At 42.1% G+C, this 20,166-nt stretch overlaps 1 protein-coding gene across 1 annotated transcript; it reads left to right on the top strand.

Annotated features, from left to right (window-relative positions):
- Positions 1-3,909: 3,909 nt before the first annotated feature.
- enc1 (ectodermal-neural cortex 1) lies at positions 3,910-19,853 on the top strand. Its single transcript, XM_085167952.1, has 3 exons — positions 3,910-4,248; positions 9,104-10,919; positions 14,325-19,853. The coding sequence occupies exon 2, from the start codon at positions 9,110-9,112 to the stop codon at positions 10,883-10,885; it is 1,776 nt and encodes a 591-aa protein (XP_085024078.1). The 5' UTR covers positions 3,910-4,248; positions 9,104-9,109; the 3' UTR covers positions 10,886-10,919; positions 14,325-19,853.
- Positions 19,854-20,166: the final 313 nt, after the last annotated feature.

The following is a 20,166-nucleotide window of genomic DNA, read 5'->3' as shown; positions in this document are numbered from 1 at the left end:
TTTATTTAACTCACAAATGATAAAAATATAGGCAGACACTTTGGGTAAAACAGAATTAGCTGATTACAGTCTAAGCGCTTCAAATAGCTAGCATGTATTTGCATTGTCATTTGGTCATTTTAACTCATCACTGATGCTGCCTTTCAACATCTACTAACCACAGTGTTATTCAGCTGTGTGAGGCCAATACAAATGTTTTTTTGTTTCTCATGTCATATAAAGTATTTTATGCCATTGGAGTGATGGCTTTGCTCCTAAATATGGCACATCATTTTGTTATCTATATATGAATTGACAAATAACTTAAAAGAAATTGGTGTATAGTATTCAGAATACCATTTTACTACAATTAGAATAGACAAATAAATCTACCAAACACCACATGGACTTGATCAATACACTATGTAGTTGAATATCTACCACTTGCAACCAGTTGTATAATGGCATACATCTAATTATTGGTATGCCATTATACAAGTGGTTACAAGTGGTAGATATAGCAACATAGCATACCACTTTATCTATCCATGAAGCCAGATAGGACACAACAATTAGTTAAACTGCAGTTGTCTTAAAGACATAAACACAATGGATGGCCTCTAATTGTCTGCTTCTAAATTCACATAAAACTGAGGTTATTGTACTCAGCCCTAAAAATTGTAGAAATATGGTGTTTAACCGGATACTTACTCTGGATGGCATTAGCTGATTACAGTCTAAGCGCTTCAAATAGCTAGCATGTATTTGCATTGTCATTTGGTCATTTTAACTCATCACTGATGCTGCCTTTCAACATCTACCAACCACAGTGTTATTCAGCTGTGTGAGGCCAATACAAATGTTTTTTTGTTTCTCATGTCATATAAAGGATTTTATGCCATTGGATTGATGGCTTTGCTCCTAAAATATGGCACATCATTTTGTTATCTATATATGAATTGACAAATAACAGTATAATCCCTGCTTAAAAGAAATTTGTGTATAGTATTGAGAATACCATTTTACTACAATTAGAATAGACAAATAAATCTACCAAACACCACATGGACTTGATCAATACACTATGTAGTTGAATATCTACCACTTGTAACCACTTGTATATGGCATACCAATAATTAGAGTTATGCCATTATACAACATAGCATACCACTTTATCTATCCATGAAGCCAGATAGGACACAACAATTAGTTAAACTCTAGTTGTCTTAAAGACATAAACACCATGGATGGCCTCTAATTGTCTGCTTCTAAATTCACATAAAACTGAGGTTATTGTACATGGTAGAAATATGGTATTTAACCGGATACTTACTCTGGATGGCATTACTGTGGCCTCCAGTAACACTGTGAAGAACCTTGGTGTCATTTTTGACCAGGATATGTCCTTTAATGGACATATTAAACAAATATGTGGTACTGCTTTTTTGTATTACTGTTATATCTTTGAAATTATGAATATCCCGTCTCAGGATGACGCTGAAAAACTAGTTCATGCATTTATTACTTCTAGGCTGGACTATTGTAATTCATTATTATCAGGATATCCGAAAAACTCCATGAAAAGCCTTCAGTTGATCCAAAATCAAGAGTACTGGCAGGGACTAGAAAGAGAAAGCACATTTTGCCTATATTGGCTTCTCTTCATTGGCTCCCTGTTAAATCCAGAATCAAATTCAAAATCCTGCTCCACATATAAAGTCTTGAATAATCAGGCCCCATCTTATCTGAATGACCTCATAGTGCTGTATCACCTCATTGGGGCACTTTGCTCTCAGACTGCAGGCTTGCTTGTGGTTCCTAGAGTATTTAAAAGTAGAATGGGAGTCAGAGCCTTCAGCTTTCAGGGCTCTCTTCTGTGGAACCAGCTTCCAATTTTGTATTTGGGAGACAGACAACCTCTCTACTTTGAAAATGTTAGGGCTGGATGAGGTGAGGCTGAATCCTCCCATAGTTACGCTGCAATAGCTGCTGGGGGATTCCCATGATGCACTGAGGATTTCTTCTTCAGTCACCTTTTCCACTCACCATGTCTTTATACACCTCTCTGCATTGAATCATTAGTTATTATTAATCTCTCACAGCAAGAGGATTCTGTGTTGGAATCCACTGGAGTACCAGGAGTTCTCTCCAGGTCCTCCACTTTCCACCCATGCTAGCATATGTGTCCAGGGTGTACCCACCTTTCACTCTATGGCATCTGGGACAGGCTCCACCTTGAAGCTTCATATAAAGTAGTATTACCTAATGGTGATTTGTTAGCGTATGTATTATCAACTTATAGAAAGTACAGTAAAGGGACATCACGTTAGCTTGGACCTCTGGCTTCTTCTTCAAAGTCATATAAGGTCAAATTTTCATAAAAGTGTTGAGAATGAGCTGCTTAGTTAGGAATATACTGTAATATAAAGTTATTCAGTTATCCATTATCTACTCCTATATAATGTTTGTATTGTGGCGGACCACCAGGTGGCTCCACTCACACCCAAGTTGAAGGGAAGTGAGGGGTGGAGATTTTGGCGCAAACTTTATGTGATGTTCTGAGAGTCTGTTAATAAAGTTGGAGTGACTGAGACACTGAGACCTCTCCTGTCGTTATTTTATACCTCCACATTGGTGACCCCTGTAGCGAACATGCTAAGGCTCGACGATATGTCATGCTACATTTACCTGATTTTTACTGCACTACAAACTTCTTACAAGTGAGCAAAGAAACAATACAAAAACCTGTTTGTCTGCTAGTCTGCTGTTGACAATAATTAATTATTTGACAATAATAATTATTGGAAAATATATTAAATTGTCATTATTTGGCAACAATTATGCTGCCAAATAAAGTAGCATCCTGCACATAACAGGGCTACTTGCATTACTTTGCCCACTAGGTGTCTCTGTTGCCATACACAAAGTCCATGTTAGAGCGCAAAGACGTTTCTCTTCAACACTTTTCAGAGTGTACTTCCCTGGTGAACGGTATGCGTTATCCTCAGCATAAACCGATTGTTCGGTTTTCATCAACAGTCGATGAGAAGGGGAACTGAGTGTGAGTTCTCAACAGCTCTGTGGCCACCACACTGCACATCAAAAACAAACAAACCAAACAGCAACATCACAGCCTCGAGGATCCTCTGAAGAGTTTAGTCACAGCCAACTGCACCGTCAACGAGCACCGCAGATGTGACTCACACAAGATGCTCACGGATAAAATTGGACTTCCCGTTCCCAGCTCTCCCCCCTTTTACTAAAAACCACAGAGACCTAAAACCACAGAGACCTTTGTAATCCTATAGGACCTGACACTGGCTCAATGTGACTCAGTCAGACTTTGTGGCATTTCCTATATGTTATTGTTTCAGAATGTCTTGGAGTGGCTGTTTAAAGTTTTGAGAACACAAAGCACAACACCGGAACAATACCTTTAATTTTCTCTTGGCTCTTCTGTCACAATGCTGGGTGGATCCTGTTTGGTCTTCTGAGGAACCACTAAACCATTACGTGGACTGCTGCGACGCAATCTACCATCAGATCCTGCACACTGTATCAGCATTTTACTAAAGCATTTGCATTTCAAACCAAGTAAAGCACCGCTCCTATTCACGCAGCCTGCTTAGTAGTTACTTTGTAGAAATATATATATATATATATATCCTTCAGATACGTTAATCATATGACTCATTTAATGCATACTTTATTAAGAGTCTATTAAGTGTTTATAAGTTTATTAAGAGTCTGGACAGTCAGAAAGAAAACTTTAACTGAACTCATCTTTAGGGATTACTTGGTAATTACTTGGTAATTATCTTACACAGTGGGATGGTATGGTACATGTTCTCTTTCCTTCACTCGGTTTCGTGCGCGAGGTTACGGTCCTCCCAGTTCCAACTGTGGACACACCCACTTGTTTCAGTGAGAGAGAAGTGGGAGCGCAGGAGAAGGAGGAGGACACATAGGATTCAGTCACACAGCAGCAGCAGCAGCTTTAGAGGAGCTCATCCAAACATCTCCGCTCATCCTTCACATCACAGCTACCATTTATTGATACCCGGCTGTCCAGAGGTCCATAGAAGCCTCGGTAAACTCCCTGTAACTCACAATCGGCGTGGATCTCGACTTAGTATTCCGTGACCTTTCGGATATAAATCCCACGGAGTTGCACTCCCCGAGCGTAAGGCTTGCATCGTGGCTCTTGTAGAAGTGGCATGTTCGAGGGAAACTCCGGGCACAATTGAACTCCTGCTTTCACCCAAAGAGGTAAAACAAAACAAAGCATAATAATAATATTGATTATAATAATGAGGATAATAATTATGCTAAACCACCTCACTGCATCATGTTAAAGCGTGTGGCTCGATTGTTAGATAGTAACTACGAATGCATCCCCCTTCTGCTCTCACGATGACGGAAAGCTCCAGGCTGGAGCCTTAGGAAGCGCAACAATGTTTACATTCGCTGATCACGTTCAGGTTCATTTTAGTGATTTATTGATTTATCGATAGCTGATCTCCCCTCTGTCGTCTGCGTTCATGTCCGCAGCTGTTTCCTTGCACATCCGTGCATGCTGGGGATGTTTTGTTTAAAATGCGACGTCAGGTGTGACACGCTCTTCTCGACGTTACAAAGCCATGATTTTAATTTATTTAATTAGTTGGTTTTTTTTGTTTGTTTGTTTGTTTTTCAATTGTACGGCGTTTGTTTGTGCATTTAGACTTGAGATCCTACATTTCGATTCCGACCAACACTGAAGAAGCAGGCGAACACATCTATAGCTCATTGCTCTTTCCTCTTGTTTTGCATCTTGCTTCAATTACCGCCCCCACTCACCGAGTGGCAGATGTACAGAACGAGGTCCACATAAGCTCCGGTGTTTACTTTTGAAGTGACTCCCCTCCCATCCCTCTTCCTGAGTCCATGGTTGACTGTGAACACCTGGCAATGATTTTTAAACAGGCTGTAGTCAGCCAGGCCCTGGCTCGTGTCCAGTGGTTGCATGTGCATGTCCTTTAACTGTGTGCTTTCTGAGTGAGGCGTGTAGTGTGGGCTTTCTGGGCTGTGTGCTCAGTGTTTGGATCTGATTTCTGTGAGGGGTGGGATGAGGAAGACATCTCTCTCTCTCTCCCTCTCTCTCAGCCACCCAGCCAACCACACATTTTGGCACTGCTGGCATTTCTTCCTGTCTGGACCCTTTGGTGTACTAACTGTGGTATTATAATAGAGGGTAATCAGGGAAGTCCTCCAGAGCAGCTTGGAAACCTCAATGCTGATAAGCTGTGACAAATTATTATTTTAGTCTAGTTGTTTGTATTAACTTGTGCAACAGAGATATTTGCTTTATTATACCACAAGCTGTCACATATTTTAATGGTCATCAAAGGGTTTGTGTTTGAAATTAGGCTGCATTATCTGCACATTTAAGGTAAAATGGGCACCACATTTGCAACTGTGAGTCTTTCTCTCCACTGTCCTTAAAAATAAACTATAAAAATGACCGCTTTGTAAAAGAAATAGAAATATTAATGGCACAGCAGAACTTCTCAGTACTCAGAGCAATGTCTTTTGTTTTTTCTGACCAACAGTACAAAACTTTCAGGAATTTTCTCACCAATTTGGTTTGAATGGAGGCAGGGTGGGGACTTAAACTACTTGAGGTTGAACCTCTTTGTAGGTTATGTTAATAAGGTTTCATTAACCTAAAATTCTTTGCTACTTTGCTTTGTCATGAAGCTATGAATAAGTAGGAGGAAGAATGTTGCGCAAAGAAAAAAGAGTCAGAAACATAAGATAATCAGATAAATTATGGTATGAAAAACTTGAGTCACCAAAGAAGGAAGTGCAGCTCTTGCTAATTTTTCCCCAACATGTTATGTAAATGTTATAATTTGCTTATTATTATTATTATTTTTACTTTGAAATTGATTATATTTTCCTATATTCTCATGGGAAATGCACAAAATCCACCTTGTGCAGATTACGTCTGCAGATGTGAAGATGTATCCAGGAGTTTGTTCTCATTTAGAGCAGGAGTAAGACAGCCTGCATTAGTTCATAGCCGAAAAGGGTTTACAAATCCTAGCTTTGAAATAGTTTTCCTTTTGCATTCCGCTTGTAACTTCCATGTAATTTACAGTTTCCAGACAGATGTCAAGAATTTTTACAGACTTGTCACACTCGTGATATTTGAATGCGCCCTGTGCCTGTGTCTTGTGGATGATGAGATTAAAGTAATGAAAGGTAAAGCAAATTTAAACAGTGATACAAGTTATCTAATTTCCTCTGTAATTAGTGCTTAAGATCAAAACAAGAGAAATGTGCTTATGTTTCAGAGGTTAGTCTAAGTTTAAGCTTATAATCAAGAAGCAAATCCAACACTTTTAAGCGTAAGTGCAGTCTTCAATTATTCTTTCTTGTTGCATTGTCTAAGATTTGTATAAAACTTTTTTTTGTTTTATTTTATTTATTTCTATTTTGAATCTAGCCGTGCTTGTATATGTCACAGACGGGTTTCGGGACCAGCTGCTTGAGCTGGTAATCCAGGCTTTACCCTTTAATATGCAAATAGTTGAGGCATGTGGTTTACTGATCTTTTCATTGTTCACCTTTCCCGCACTCCCCAGTATGCGGGCGTGAGTGAGCACTTTCGTTTGACAACAGGGAAAATGAAGATTGTGCAAACAGATCACCTTTGGTAATTGTGCTGGCCAGCAGTGTTGTTTGGAGGAATGAGTGCGTTGCAGTGAGATTAAAATGGAAAAGCTGTGTTGTGCTTTGCTATTTTATTGCCACTAAATGATTTGTTTGGCAAAAGAACAGAGACGGTTAGCAGCTCAGCTAAGTGTCTATCATTTACTGGTAGACTATAATTAGCTTGTAATCATTTTGCTAGCTAGTATGAAGCTAAATTATTGGACTAACTGAAGTGTTTATCTGCCAGCTCCAGTGCCTGAGAGCACCAATGGTTCTATTTATTAATATGCCAATGATTAACAAGTGTGAAACCTGTTCATTTTAGCGCCTGACTTATAAGGATCACATATTTAAATCGAGTCACTTACAGCCTCCAGTTAGAAACCCTGAGCTGCAATGTGTCCGTGTGTGTGTGTGTGTGTGTGTAGCATGTGACGTGTGCAAGGAGATTAGGTGAGGATGTTCTCCTTACAGATGAGCCAGAGGCCAGGAGTTGACAGGTTGCCAGTTTTGTCACTGCAGGAATGCAGTAAATCCTGTTCAACCGGTGGCGGTTGGTTTTGGGTTTCATTAACTTGTAATAAATAAGATTCTTCCTCTTTATACAAAGACGCGGAATGGCTGTGCACAGGCATCGCTGTCCTTTGAGCTGTGCGCTGACATTCCTGTGCGAACATGTTCAAAGGGACAAAGCCCAGAATCATTAGGATTCATCCTCTGAGCACCCTGAATGCCAAAAAAATAAAATCAAAATTCATAGCTGTTCATTCAGTATGCATTGAGATATTAAGCCCAAGGTATGAGTGCCATTGCTCACCAGAAATCCCCACTGGACTTGCATTCATACCTGCAGGGATTGGGCTTGATTTCCTATTCATGAGACTGCATTCTGAGGATTTTGGAACAGATGATGCAACTTAGGGAAAATGGAAACTGTCCTTAGCTCTCTGTTTTTTGAAGAGGAGTCATTTATGACAGCAAGGAACTTTTGAACTCTTTCACTCTTGAAGTGAAAATCCTATCATTCGAACATCAAATGCTCACCACCTGTAGGTTTGTAAAACATTTGCTTGCTGACAGAGCTTGACCCCTTTCAGCTACAATAGATTTCACTTTAGGAGAGCCTTTGAAATGCGGAAAAGTGTAAATATTTATATATATATATATATATATATATATATATATATATATATATATATATATATATATATATATATATATATATATATATATATATATATCCTTTAAGCGTTGAACCTCCATAGAAATTCAGTTTTTATTAAACGTCTACATCTGTTTTATACCTAGCATATATGGAGGTCTGTTTCTTTTTCTGAAGCATTTTATTGATGTTTTTTTTTCTTATTGAGCCATCAGAACTTTTTAATCATTATAATTCACAGCAGCTGTCAGGTTGTGGAGCTATTTGCAGTCAAGAATGAAATTACAAAACCATTAGAAACAAGCCCAGTCCTGTTTTTGTACTAAAACCTACCCTTTCTACTAAGATTAACCAGCCTTCTATCAAATTCTATCAAGACCGATAGACTTAGGGGCAGGCTGACAACTTAAAATGTCTGTCAGCTGTGGATTTACTGGGTCAGACAGAGACTTGGTCTCTCTGTAAATAGAGTGCAGAAGGCACTTGACATGTCTAGAAATTGGTTGGAATAAAAGCGAGCTGTGAGCGAGCACAGGGCGAAGACAGTGAAGATGGGAGCTGTGATTTTCTGGGAGGAGAGTGTGCATTTCTCAGAGGCTTAAAAGAGCCCCACTGTCTTTTTTTTTTCTTTTTCCCTTTTCATGAAGAATCCTCTGCAAAGGGAAACTTCATTGTTAATCGTGGCATCTCTGAAAGAGGAGGATTAGCATTGCTCAGAGCTGCAAGGCCTTGCAGTCTCTGCAAGAAGACAATTGTTATCTACTCGACCTTCAGAACCCTCAGATTTATGCTGTTTTGTAATTTGTAATCACTTGATCTCTTTCTGAATATCTTGATCTCTTGGGAAGGATTGAGATTCCTCCTCCAAAAATACATTTTACGTCTTTTTTTAAATCTCATTGTGGATATCAGTGCCCAACAATGTAATATATCAGCATCAACATCACCACATAGTGCATCCACTGTATTCACTTCACTAAACCTACATTTTTATGACTGATTGTACAGGACAAACAGTTTGTTTGCACTGTAAAGCTCCTGATTAATAGCTACTACATGCCACATTTTCCAACATAAATTGAATCTAGCTTTAAATTTTAGTGGATGTGTTTAACAGGTTAAGATACACCATATTACAGACTATTTGAAGACGGAAGATACACGTTGTGGGAAATGTTGAATTAGTGAATAATAATTATGTGTAGTGGGCTTCAAATGTGCAGTGCATTGATGAGAGATTTTTCTTTTTCTCTTTCATTTTAGGATTCAATGAAAATGTCCGTGTGCGTCCATGAGAACCGAAAATCGCGAGCCAGCACCGGCTCCATGAACATCTACCTTTTTCACAAGTCCTCCTATGCCGACAGCGTCCTTATGCACCTCAACTCGCTGCGGCAGCAAAGGCTTTTCACCGACGTCTTGCTCCATGCTGGCAGCCGCTCCTTTCCCTGCCACCGCGCAGTGCTGGCTGCCTGCAGTCGCTACTTTGAGGCCATGTTCAGCGGTGGCCTCAGGGAGAGTCAGGCCAGTGAGGTTGACTTCCGTGATTCGATCCACCCGGAGGTTTTGGAGCTCCTGCTGGATTACGCTTATTCATCACGGGTGGTCATCAATGAGGAGAATGCAGAGTCGTTGTTGGAGGCTGGGGACATGTTGGAGTTTCAGGACATCCGGGATGCCTGCGCAGAATTCTTAGAGAGAAACCTTCACCCATCCAACTGCCTTGGTATGCTTCTGTTGTCAGACGCCCATCAGTGTACCAAGCTGTCAGAGCTCTCCTGGGGCATGTGCCTCAGCAACTTTCCTGCTATTTGCAAGACGGAGGACTTCCTCCAACTGCCCAAAGATATGGTGGTGCAGCTTTTATCGCATGAGGAGCTAGAGACAGAAGACGAGAGACTGGTTTACGAAGCTGCTCTTAACTGGATCAACTACGACTTGGAAAGGAGGCACTGCCATCTCCCGGAGCTCCTGAGAACGGTTCGCCTTGCGCTATTGCCTGCCATCTTTTTAATGGAGAACGTCTCTACTGAAGAGCTAATTAACTCCCAGGCCAAGAGCAAGGAGCTGGTGGATGAAGCTATTCGCTGTAAGCTGAAAATCCTGCAGAATGATGGCGTTGTTAACAGCCCATGTGCTCGACCCAGAAAAACCAGCCATGCCCTGTTTCTTCTGGGTGGCCAGACTTTCATGTGTGACAAGTTGTACCTTGTGGACCAGAAAGCCAAAGAGATCATCCCAAAGGCTGACATCCCCAGTCCACGGAAGGAGTTTAGTGCCTGTGCAATTGGATGTAAGGTGTACATCACTGGTGGCAGAGGCTCAGAAAATGGCGTGTCCAAAGATGTTTGGGTCTATGACACTGTCCACGAGGAATGGTCAAAGGCGGCACCCATGCTGATTGCCAGGTTCGGCCACGGGTCTGCAGAGCTGAAACACTGTCTCTACGTCGTAGGTGGTCACACCGCAGCGACAGGCTGCCTTCCAGCTTCCCCATCAGTGTCTCTCAAACAGGTGGAGCAGTTTGACCCCGTGGCAAACAAGTGGACAATGGTAGCTCCTCTGAGAGAGGGTGTGAGCAACGCAGCAGTAGTTAGCGTCAAACTCAAACTCTTTGCTTTCGGAGGAACCAGCGTCACCCACGACAAGCTGCCCAAGGTGCAGTGCTACGATCCGCAGGAGAACCGATGGACCGTGCCTGCATCCTGCCCTCAGCCATGGCGCTACACAGCCGCCGCTGTCCTGGGAAACCAGATCTTCGTCATGGGCGGAGACACAGAGTTCTCAGCATGCTCGGCATACAAGTTCAGCAGCGAGAGCTACCAGTGGACAAAAGTGGGTGATGTGACTGCCAAGAGGATGAGCTGCCAGGCTGTGGCATCAGGGAACAAACTCTATGTGGTGGGTGGGTACTTTGGCACACAGAGGTGTAAAACTCTGGACTGCTATGACCCCACACTGGATGCGTGGAACAGCATAACTACAGTGCCATACTCACTCATTCCTACTGCTTTCGTCAGCACCTGGAAACATCTACCTGCTTGAGTTCAGAACCCTCTACATGCACCCTTTCCATTAGGTAAGATTGTGCTCCTGACACCTTTGATTTTACGTGCCTTGTGGACTACTGGTATTATGCGATATATGAGAACAGTTGTATGAAGCAGGTTTTTTTTTGTTTCAGTTGGAGCTGTAAAAAAATCCAATAAATTGCCTGAAGTAACTGGAAATGTAACTAGAAATACAAAAAAACCCCAACAAAACACCTCAGCAGTGCACTTCCCTTCTGTTTGAGACTAGCATCTCGAGGCTATGTTAGCCACTGCTATAACACACCTGACTCTTTGACAGCTCTGTCAGCATTCGTGTTTGATCTAGGGCAGTCCAAGGGTCGGGTTTTCCCAAGGGAAATCATACAATTTGATCCTTTTTTAAGAACCCTCCATCACAAATCTGACAGTGCTAGACTAGAGCGATTCTTTGAAGCACCCTTGGAAGGGTTTGACAGTTTTTGGTAGTATAAACACTGAGTATTGAATTGCATTATTAATGTTTTACTCCTGTATAGATGTATGTCTATGTGAATTGCATTTAGAGTTTGAAGTATCATGATTTTAAAATTAAAAAGAATTCAGGCCTGTAACGTGATGCAATTTTTCACTCTGTTAGGCTTTTAGATTTTCACAAAAAGAGTTACACTGGCAAGATAAGTGGAGTGGAGGGCAGACCAGTGGGGGATTGATAGGGCTTGTGTGCTTTAGTTAAGTGAGTTATGCGGCTGCGGGGATGGGCCGAAGGACAGAGAGGGTAATTGAAAGAGAATAGGATACTTTTATTGCTCCTGTGGGGGAAATCTCTCTAAGAGGGAAAAGGGGGTCTGCCAATTAGACAAGCTCCACACCAGCAGGCTGCAACACCCCAGCGCGGATAATCCACTCTCAGTTGCCTTCCTTTGATGAGGTTATGGTCTTTACACTGGGTGAGAGGGAGGTGGCTGGCGACTCACGCAGTGTCGGAAACCATTCATCATCAGCTACAAGATGAGGCGACTGCGAGAAGTGGCAGCGAGGGACATGAGGAGGCGTTGTAAAGCTAGACGGCGTGAGACCTACCCCTCAGCCCACTCAAACACACACCATCCTTCATAGTAGTGGCCTCGCTCTGAAAATTTACGGTCTCTTCCGGTTCCGTCTGTGCCTTCCTGGTCTTATTTTTAACTACGGTCTCCAGCTCTGATGGTAAATAGGCTGGACGTATGTGGAGCATGGGTAGTGAGCTGGCAAACCTGATCTTTCTGCGCACTGCAGGCTGGAGGGTCATGATCACATCACATCAGACAATCACTGCAACCTACTCCGATGCCCACGCACACATAGCCTTGCAGACAGTCTTTCATTTTTCTCTATTTTTTTTCTGAAATGGCTAGCAGGTATGAATGCAAAGTACTGACATACACAAACGGTGTCCCACTTGATAATCCCAGGAAACTGCTCGGAGTGGCATCACTGCTATAAGGCTGTGATGTTCCTCTTCTTTACTGGATGGAATATTTTGCATTGTTTTGTTTTTTTTGTGACTTGTCTCTGAAAGAGAGACTGAAGGCCTGAACTATCTGTAAGCCAGTGCAATAAAATGCTCAGTGAAGTGAATAATCCTGCCACTAATTTAATAGAGAATTTGTTTTTTTTCTGTGTCTGCCTGTCATGGCAACTGACAGTCTACTCAATGAACGCGGTGAAAAGATGAAATGTGGAGGAATGGAAAAGAAGGCTGACTGTTTAGGAATAAAAGGAGAATGAAGGATGTTAGACCTCACAGGAGGAGATTGTAGCTGTGAGGGGGAAAAAACAAAGTTTGCAGTCTTTTTCTCCCAGGGGAAAATTCCTAACTCTTCTATGAGTTCTCCTTTTTTATTTTCTCAGAAAGCTGTTAGCAAGGAAAATGGTTGAAGAATTACCACCAAAATGCCTAATGTGAGGCATAACAGAATCATTTTAGACCTCAGTCTTTGTATGGGTGAATGGTAATGGTAAATGGCCTGTATTTATATAGCGCTTTACTAGTCCCTAAGGACCCCAAAGCGCTTTACATATCCAGTCATCCACCCATTCACACACCGGTGATGGCAACCCTGGGGCGCACTGACAGAGGCGAGGCTGCCGAACGCTGGCGCCACCGGGCCCTCTGACCACCACCAGTAGGCAACGGGTGAAGTGTCTTGCCCAAGGACACAAAGACCAAGACTGTCTGAGCCGGGGCTCGAACCGGCAACCTTCCGATTACAAGGCAAACTCCCAACTCTTGAGCCACGATCGCCACGATCGGCGCGAATATAATGGTTGGTGGGTTGGTGGGTTTTGTTAGCATCAGATGAACCACGCTAGCGTTTTCTCAATTTTCCAGTTAGCTGCTAAGCTAAACTAAGATAAACTAAGATAAGCTACTAATCCCATCTTTTAGAACATGTCAGAGTAATCAGGCTTCAAACAACAAACTATTGACATAAAAGTAAACAAATGGAGATCACACAGTATCCACTGCTTTAAATACTCTAGCAAATCTGTGTTAATCTCTGGACTAAAACAAAACTCAAGACTCCAGTTTTCAGACTACTAATAATTTTGAACAGGAATCCAGTACTTAAATAGGTTTCTGGATCTGAAGGTACACAACAGCACTACCCATACAGGGAGAGTGTAACACAGACATATACTCATATGCACTTCACTCACCTCTTTTCACTCTCTATGTGTTTATGCACTACTTTGCATTTAATCATGAGTTATTATTATTAGTTTCTTCCTGTTAAAAAGGGAGTTTTTCCTTCCCACTGTTGCCAAGTGCTTGCTCACAGAGGGTTGTCTGACTGTTGTGGTTTTCTCTGTATTATTGTAGTGTCTTTACCTTACAGTATATAGCACCTCGAGGCGACTATTGTTGTGGTTTGGCGCAATGTATAAACAAAATGGAATTTAATTAAACTGAATATACTGCTAACAGAAAGCAACTTGTAACCATCATGTGAGGCACGCTCACCCAAATGACACCAAACACTACACTTTTCTCACTGTGGTTCCCAGCAATACATTCGCTGAGTTTGAATTAGATTCACCGATTCTGCAGTAAAATACAACCTGTGGACTGTTCATACTCCTAAATTGTTGTTTAGATCATGTGCATCACTCATGTCTGTCGTGATTATTAAGTGAATTAAACACAATCCAATACTGCTCATGTAAACACAAATACACGTCTCCAAAAAGCTGACTCAACAGCAGGGATACAGTCCACTAGACAGGAGTTTGGTTTTATTTTGTGCACCCTGACTCTTTAGATAGAAAAAAAAATCTTTTATTCCTAATCCATCTTCTGTACTGTTTTGAATAATTAAAAAGTCACCTTTAAACTGTTTAGCACTGTTTGCTTTCAGGCATTTTCAGCTTATTAGCCTGCCTAATGAGTCTTTCTTTTCTCTCTCCCTTAGATTTCCCCGTTTTGCATCATCTACTGGTCTCCCAACTGTGAAGAAGCACACATTCTTTTTCTCCAAAAGAGACACTGAGCAGTGATGTACAGACGCCCGCATTCATTTTGATGTTGCAAAGAGGCAAAAAAAGAAAGAAGAAAAAAAATCAGAGGCATGGACAGATGGACGCTTTCACTAGAACGATGCCATCTCTCGTTTTGTGAGATGGAAGCTGAGGCGTACAGTAAAAAGAAGTTCACGCAAACAAACCAAACAAACTGCTGCTTGGCACAAACTCCCACTCTGCGTGGGGCATTTTACACTTGTGCTTTCATGCTGCCACTGGCGTGCTGAAAACATATCACACTACATGCATTTCTTTCCCCCCATTCAGTCATGAAATGCTTGTGAAGACTTTATTGTTGTTTTTAAATATTAAGACAAAAAGAAGAAAAAATGTATAGCATGACAGATGCCCTGTTTAGATTGCTGGAGGTGGAACACGATGATAGGTTAAAGTTTGACTGAACATAGATGATTTATAAAAGGCAGAATGAAGGAGCAAACACCCCCTCAGTCCTCTAATAAGCTCTTCGGTTTGTATCTTCTTTTGTGTCGTTTCAAGCTTGTGCGTCTAACAGCTGTGACACAGAAACAAACCAGGCAGTGACAGGGCACTGCCTGGTTTGTGAGGTTTTGATGGCCAACACCAGCTGAGTTGGAAGAGGTTGGAGGGGTAGATCTGTGCATGGCCAAGGAGTGGGATGGGGTGAAGGTGCCTTGAGGTCATGACCTTACATGTTTGCATGTGACGCTCGCTGAACCAACCCACTGTACACAGGGCTGGGCGGATTTCGGCAGGCTCGGAAGGAACGCCGTAACACTTCATGCTGTAAAAGACTGGCTTTGCTTCTGACAAAAGCAGCGGCTCGCTCGCCTGAGTCGTAGCTGAACCCTTTTTTGAGCATGTTCGTGGTGATTCGCTAAGAAAACAAACAAAAGATAACAAAAAAACTGGCATGGACTCTCGTCACCTTAAACGCAAACTGAGAAGTTATCAGTTTCTTCTTAAACTTGCTGCAATGTAGTCTTAATTTATATGACAATGAATACTCTTGTTATGTTAAGATGTTTTAATCGTATTTATTTTCTTCTCTGCCTGTGTTCATTATGTGAATGTATGTTTGGGTTATGTTGTGCATGGCCGGTTGTTGTGTTTTAATTTCATCGCAGTTGGGGCGGGCGGCTGTATTTTGGACAGTCCAGTTTTTTGCGTGAGGTACTTGGTTCTTTTAAGAGAAACCTCTCCCAGGGTTTCATGGGTGCAAGAGGCAGAATGACTCACACTACGGATGATGTAAAACAGTCATTAGCAAGACTATAGAGTCCCTTACACTTTAGAAGACTGAACGGCTTTGAAAGAAATGTTGTTTTAATTCTCTTTAAGCTCTAATCTGGGTCCAAACTTGCCTTAAATCAGCCTAAATAGGAGACCAAATGAAGTGGGTTAGATGAACCATAAAACAGAAAAGGCTGGGAGATCGGTGCAGTATATGACCCAGTACCAACAAGGGAGAGTAACCCTGACATGGCTAAGATTGTGACAGGTGGACGACTGTCACATGTGCTAACTTGGCTTCTCATGAGTCTTTGTAATCATTAGGAACTCCAGTAAGCTGTGCATTGTTAAGGGCAGACACCACAGTGCTTTTCACCATAGTGTCATTCATACACATTAAAAAAAAGAGAAAAAAAAAGAGGTATCCGAAGACCAAAACATGTGTCATTAAACACTTTCATATGAAACACTTGGCAACATTAATCAGTGTTTTTCGTCTGTGTGTCTGTCTGTGTGACCTGAACATTGGCGTTTTACATTTGAATATTAATGGTATCATTGAATTTCAATGTAAGAGGTAATGTTTTGGTGGAATATGTATGTAATTCTTTTTTTAAACTTCTATGTGCAGTCAAATTAAATCAACAGGGGATTAACAGCCCAGTAAATTCTGCTTCAGCGCCCCAAGCCACCCAAAAGTTCCCTTTTATTGGCAGTTTCAGGACAAACCATTGTGGCTCCATAAGTTTGACCTCATCCAACCACTGAACACGGAGCCTCCGGCCCCGCCAATCAGACGGGAGTACTTCTTTCCCTGTAGAACACAAGTTTCCCTGGCAACAAGAGAGTAATGAATGCCCCTTCAATTTGCACCTAATTGCCGAGTGGCATTTCCCATTTCAGCTCTTTGCCCTCCTTCTTTATCCTCTTGTTTTATCTGGAAATCCAGCCGGCTCAGAATCGGGCGCAGTATCTTGCTTTCATGTGTTGATGTAAATTAAGCCACCGTCGGTGTGCATCGGTTCCTTTCGTCATGTAAGAGTTTTAATTTCTATTTTTATGGCATTATTTTGTACATGTGATTTTTTTCACAATGTGAAATTCATGGCTAAATAAACATGAGAGTTTTTTCCTCTTGACTGTAAAGTGTTGTGTCTTTCTTCTCAGTGCCAAAAACCATTTGTCCATTGGCTTGTTTTAACGCGGTTGTGGTGGTGTGTATTTTAAAGGGCGCAAGGCAGCTTCAGCACAGCATAGGAGACTTTCTGCACTGCTGCATGTTTCACATATTTCGGCAGCTTTGGGGTGAACGCAGCAGCCAGAGCGTCCTGAGGTATTTAAGGCGTACGGCTTTTGTTCTGTGGAGGAGGGACTGAAATCATCTTATCTGTGCCCCTGGCTTCTGAGCTTCCTGCACAAGAACAGCCAGATACTCTCCCTTTCTCTGTCAAGTCACCTTGGCAACAGCAACCTTTTTTTTTCCTGCCAACTGTGGGGGCTGGAAGACATCATGAAATCTTAAAAAGCACCTCCCCAGCCCTGACTCCCCCTGTCCCTCCTCTATCTTCCAATGAAATGCATTGCAAAGCAGCACGCTAGTAGTGAAGTCCTTGCTGCTTTAGGACGTCCCCAGGTTTTAACAAGTAACAAGTTTTAACATCCCATCAGCCCGCGACCGCAGAGCGCACCGCCACCGGCTGAGTTCTTCCAGCTCCAGCTCTGCTGACTCTGTTTACATTCTTTGCCCTCACACAACTCCTGACCGGTGACATGTGGTTGAGAAACACCAGTTCTACTGGATCCCCGACCCTCATGCAAGTAAAAACACGCTGGAGGGGAGGGGGAAGGGATGGTGGCTTGAGAAATAAACAAGTGTTTTTTCTGACTGTGTCAGCATGTGCTCAGATGTTGTGAAAAAACTAAAAAAGCTGTGACAAATCGTACCGGCACCATTTTCACTTTTCTTACAAGAATGTTTTTCACAAGCACTCTGAGGGGAAAAAAACAACATCAAGCTGACACTGAAGGTTAAATGCGGGGGCTTTGTGTGTGGGAGGCCCCTCTGTGCCTCAACAGTCCCTTCATTAATCAAGACAGGAAGTTGGGCTTCCTGTCCGCCAGGATGTCGGCCTTACCCCCCACCTCCCTGCGCCTCCCAGACCATACCGAGGGTGGCTCGACCCTTTAACACTGTGAATCCTTTGGGTGCTGTAAGCTTATGCAGAACTTGGCTTGAACAGACTAAAAGTCTAGGATTTTGTGTGGGCAGTCTGTATGTGTGGCCGAGTGTGATAAAAACAATGTACCTACATGTTACCGTCGCCTGGCAACGCAGGCATTAGGCTTGACTCAGTAATGTGCACACACTCACACACTCACACACGCACACACAGACAAAAACATTTCAGATGTTTTTCCAGTAAAATATAAAAACTGCACATTTGTTGTGTCTTTACCACCACTCTGTGTTTTGTAAATGTCAGCAGATGATCTGGAACATGAATGAAAGATGAATGAAAAAGTATCAAAGGTCTTATTGATTTATTTATACAAATTTTGAGATGGGGCACAAAAATGTTCCTGAACAATTAAATATAATTACGTGGCTATATGGTATCATTGTATTTCATTCATTTTGCATTAGAAGGCCAAAACAAACAGTGCATAAGTCTCACAGTACTGGTTTGTCTGGGGTACTCAACTCCACGATCTTTGGTTCCTATAGAAAATACAAATATATATACAGATATTTAGTTTCATTTTATTTTTGGATTCTTCCATTTCTCAAAACTGATGGGCACTGTAGTTTTTAACTTTACTGCTACTCAAGCATGAGTCAGAGTGCATTTTATGTCGGTGACTTTTTTCAGTTGTTTACGAGTACACATGTGATGCACTGATGAGTATTTCCAGCAGTGGCACTGTGTATGTGAGATGGCCCCAGAATGAGGGCGAACATTTGGCAAATGATTTTTTTAATTGCCTTTGGAAACAATAAAGCTCCATGGTACAAAGAAATTACAGCATACAATATCAGATTAGTACTATGCTCACAGTAGGGGGAAGGCTTCTGAGAGTTAAATGGGCATATTCTCTTGAACCTAAAGCTATAAATACAATATCAGGATGACATGCCACAGAGCGGCAGTGTCAGACATAAGGCCTAGGGGGCCAGTATCGACCCGGCAAAGACTCAATTAGCCCAGTGGATGGCTTTGGAAAATAGGAAGGATTTCTATACTACGTGAAAGCAATAAATTGATCTAAAATTTATTACTAGCACAGAGGAAGCATACTAAAAAAGAGGATGTTTTCTGTAAATTAACGAAATCCTAATATTTTTTTGATTTTATAACTACAGGACACTCTGTGCTACCAGAAATTTGTGTGCAATTTTACACACATTATCATGTCATTTCACTGGTCAAGCCCACAGTACATTTGCATAATGACTGAAATCAGCCCACTGAAGGAACAATGGGCTGGGAGGTCAGTTCCTTAATCTTAATTATGCAAATTCTCATGACCATTGATCAACACCACTGACCAAAATCCACTGATCAAAGGATCGGGTCCCCCGATACAAACAGAGTAACATAGTGCACGCTGTCAAGTGCCAGGAGGATTGCCAGGATTTATACATCGGGGAAACCAAACAACCTCTGGCGAAGTGGATGGCACAACACAGAAGAGCTACCTCTACAGGCCAGGACTCTGCAGTCTATTCACACCTACAGGCCAGTGGACACTCTTTCAAGGATGAGGATGTACACATCTTGGACAGGGAGGAACGCTGGTTTGAGCGCAGAGTCAAGGAGGCCATTTATGTGAAAAAGGAAAGACCATCTCTGAATCAAGGAGGGGGCCTAAGGGTACATCTTTCGCCATCTTACAATGCTGTGATTGCAGCCATTCCCCAACTTTCTGTGAATGGTACTCATGGCCATTGATCAGTTGATCAGTGGGTTTTAGTCAGTGGTGTTGATCCATGGTCATGAGAATCTGCATAATTAAGATTAAGGAACTGACCTCCCAGCCCATTGTTCCTTCAGTGGTGCTAGCTTCAGTCATTATGCAAATGTACTGTTTATGAGATTTGGGGAAACCTGCAGTCAGCTGAGACTGAAGAAGTCACTTGGATGAGTGACGAAACGTTTCTCCCACAAAACGCTACGTCCAGATGAACAGAATCAACTTTTGGAGACAGCTGTGCGGAGGTTCAGGTACATGGACACAAAGCTGGAAGCTTCTTTGGTTTTGCCCACCCACGAAATTTTCATGCCATTCGGGGTGGAGCTGGTTCAAACCACCCCAGACAGACACTGTGATCATGCCATGAATGTTTTCGAAATGAGAGAGCCTTCCACTGGGCTGTGCTCGCTCTGACCTATGAGTTACATCAGCATTCAGGTAGGCAGCTGAAGACCAATCTGCCTCAGGCAAGGGTACTGTGTCAGGGGCCAGTGTGCCACTGTCACATGTCCCAAAATGAAGCTTATAGCAGAAAAAAATCCACATGAT

The sequence above is a fragment of the Neolamprologus multifasciatus genome, chromosome 7 (assembly GCF_963576455.1).
Source record: "Neolamprologus multifasciatus chromosome 7, fNeoMul1.2, whole genome shotgun sequence".
NCBI lineage: Eukaryota > Metazoa > Chordata > Actinopteri > Cichliformes > Cichlidae > Neolamprologus > Neolamprologus multifasciatus.
The sequence above is the reverse complement of the archived record's forward strand: the minus strand, read 5'-3'. Positions and strand labels throughout refer to the sequence as shown.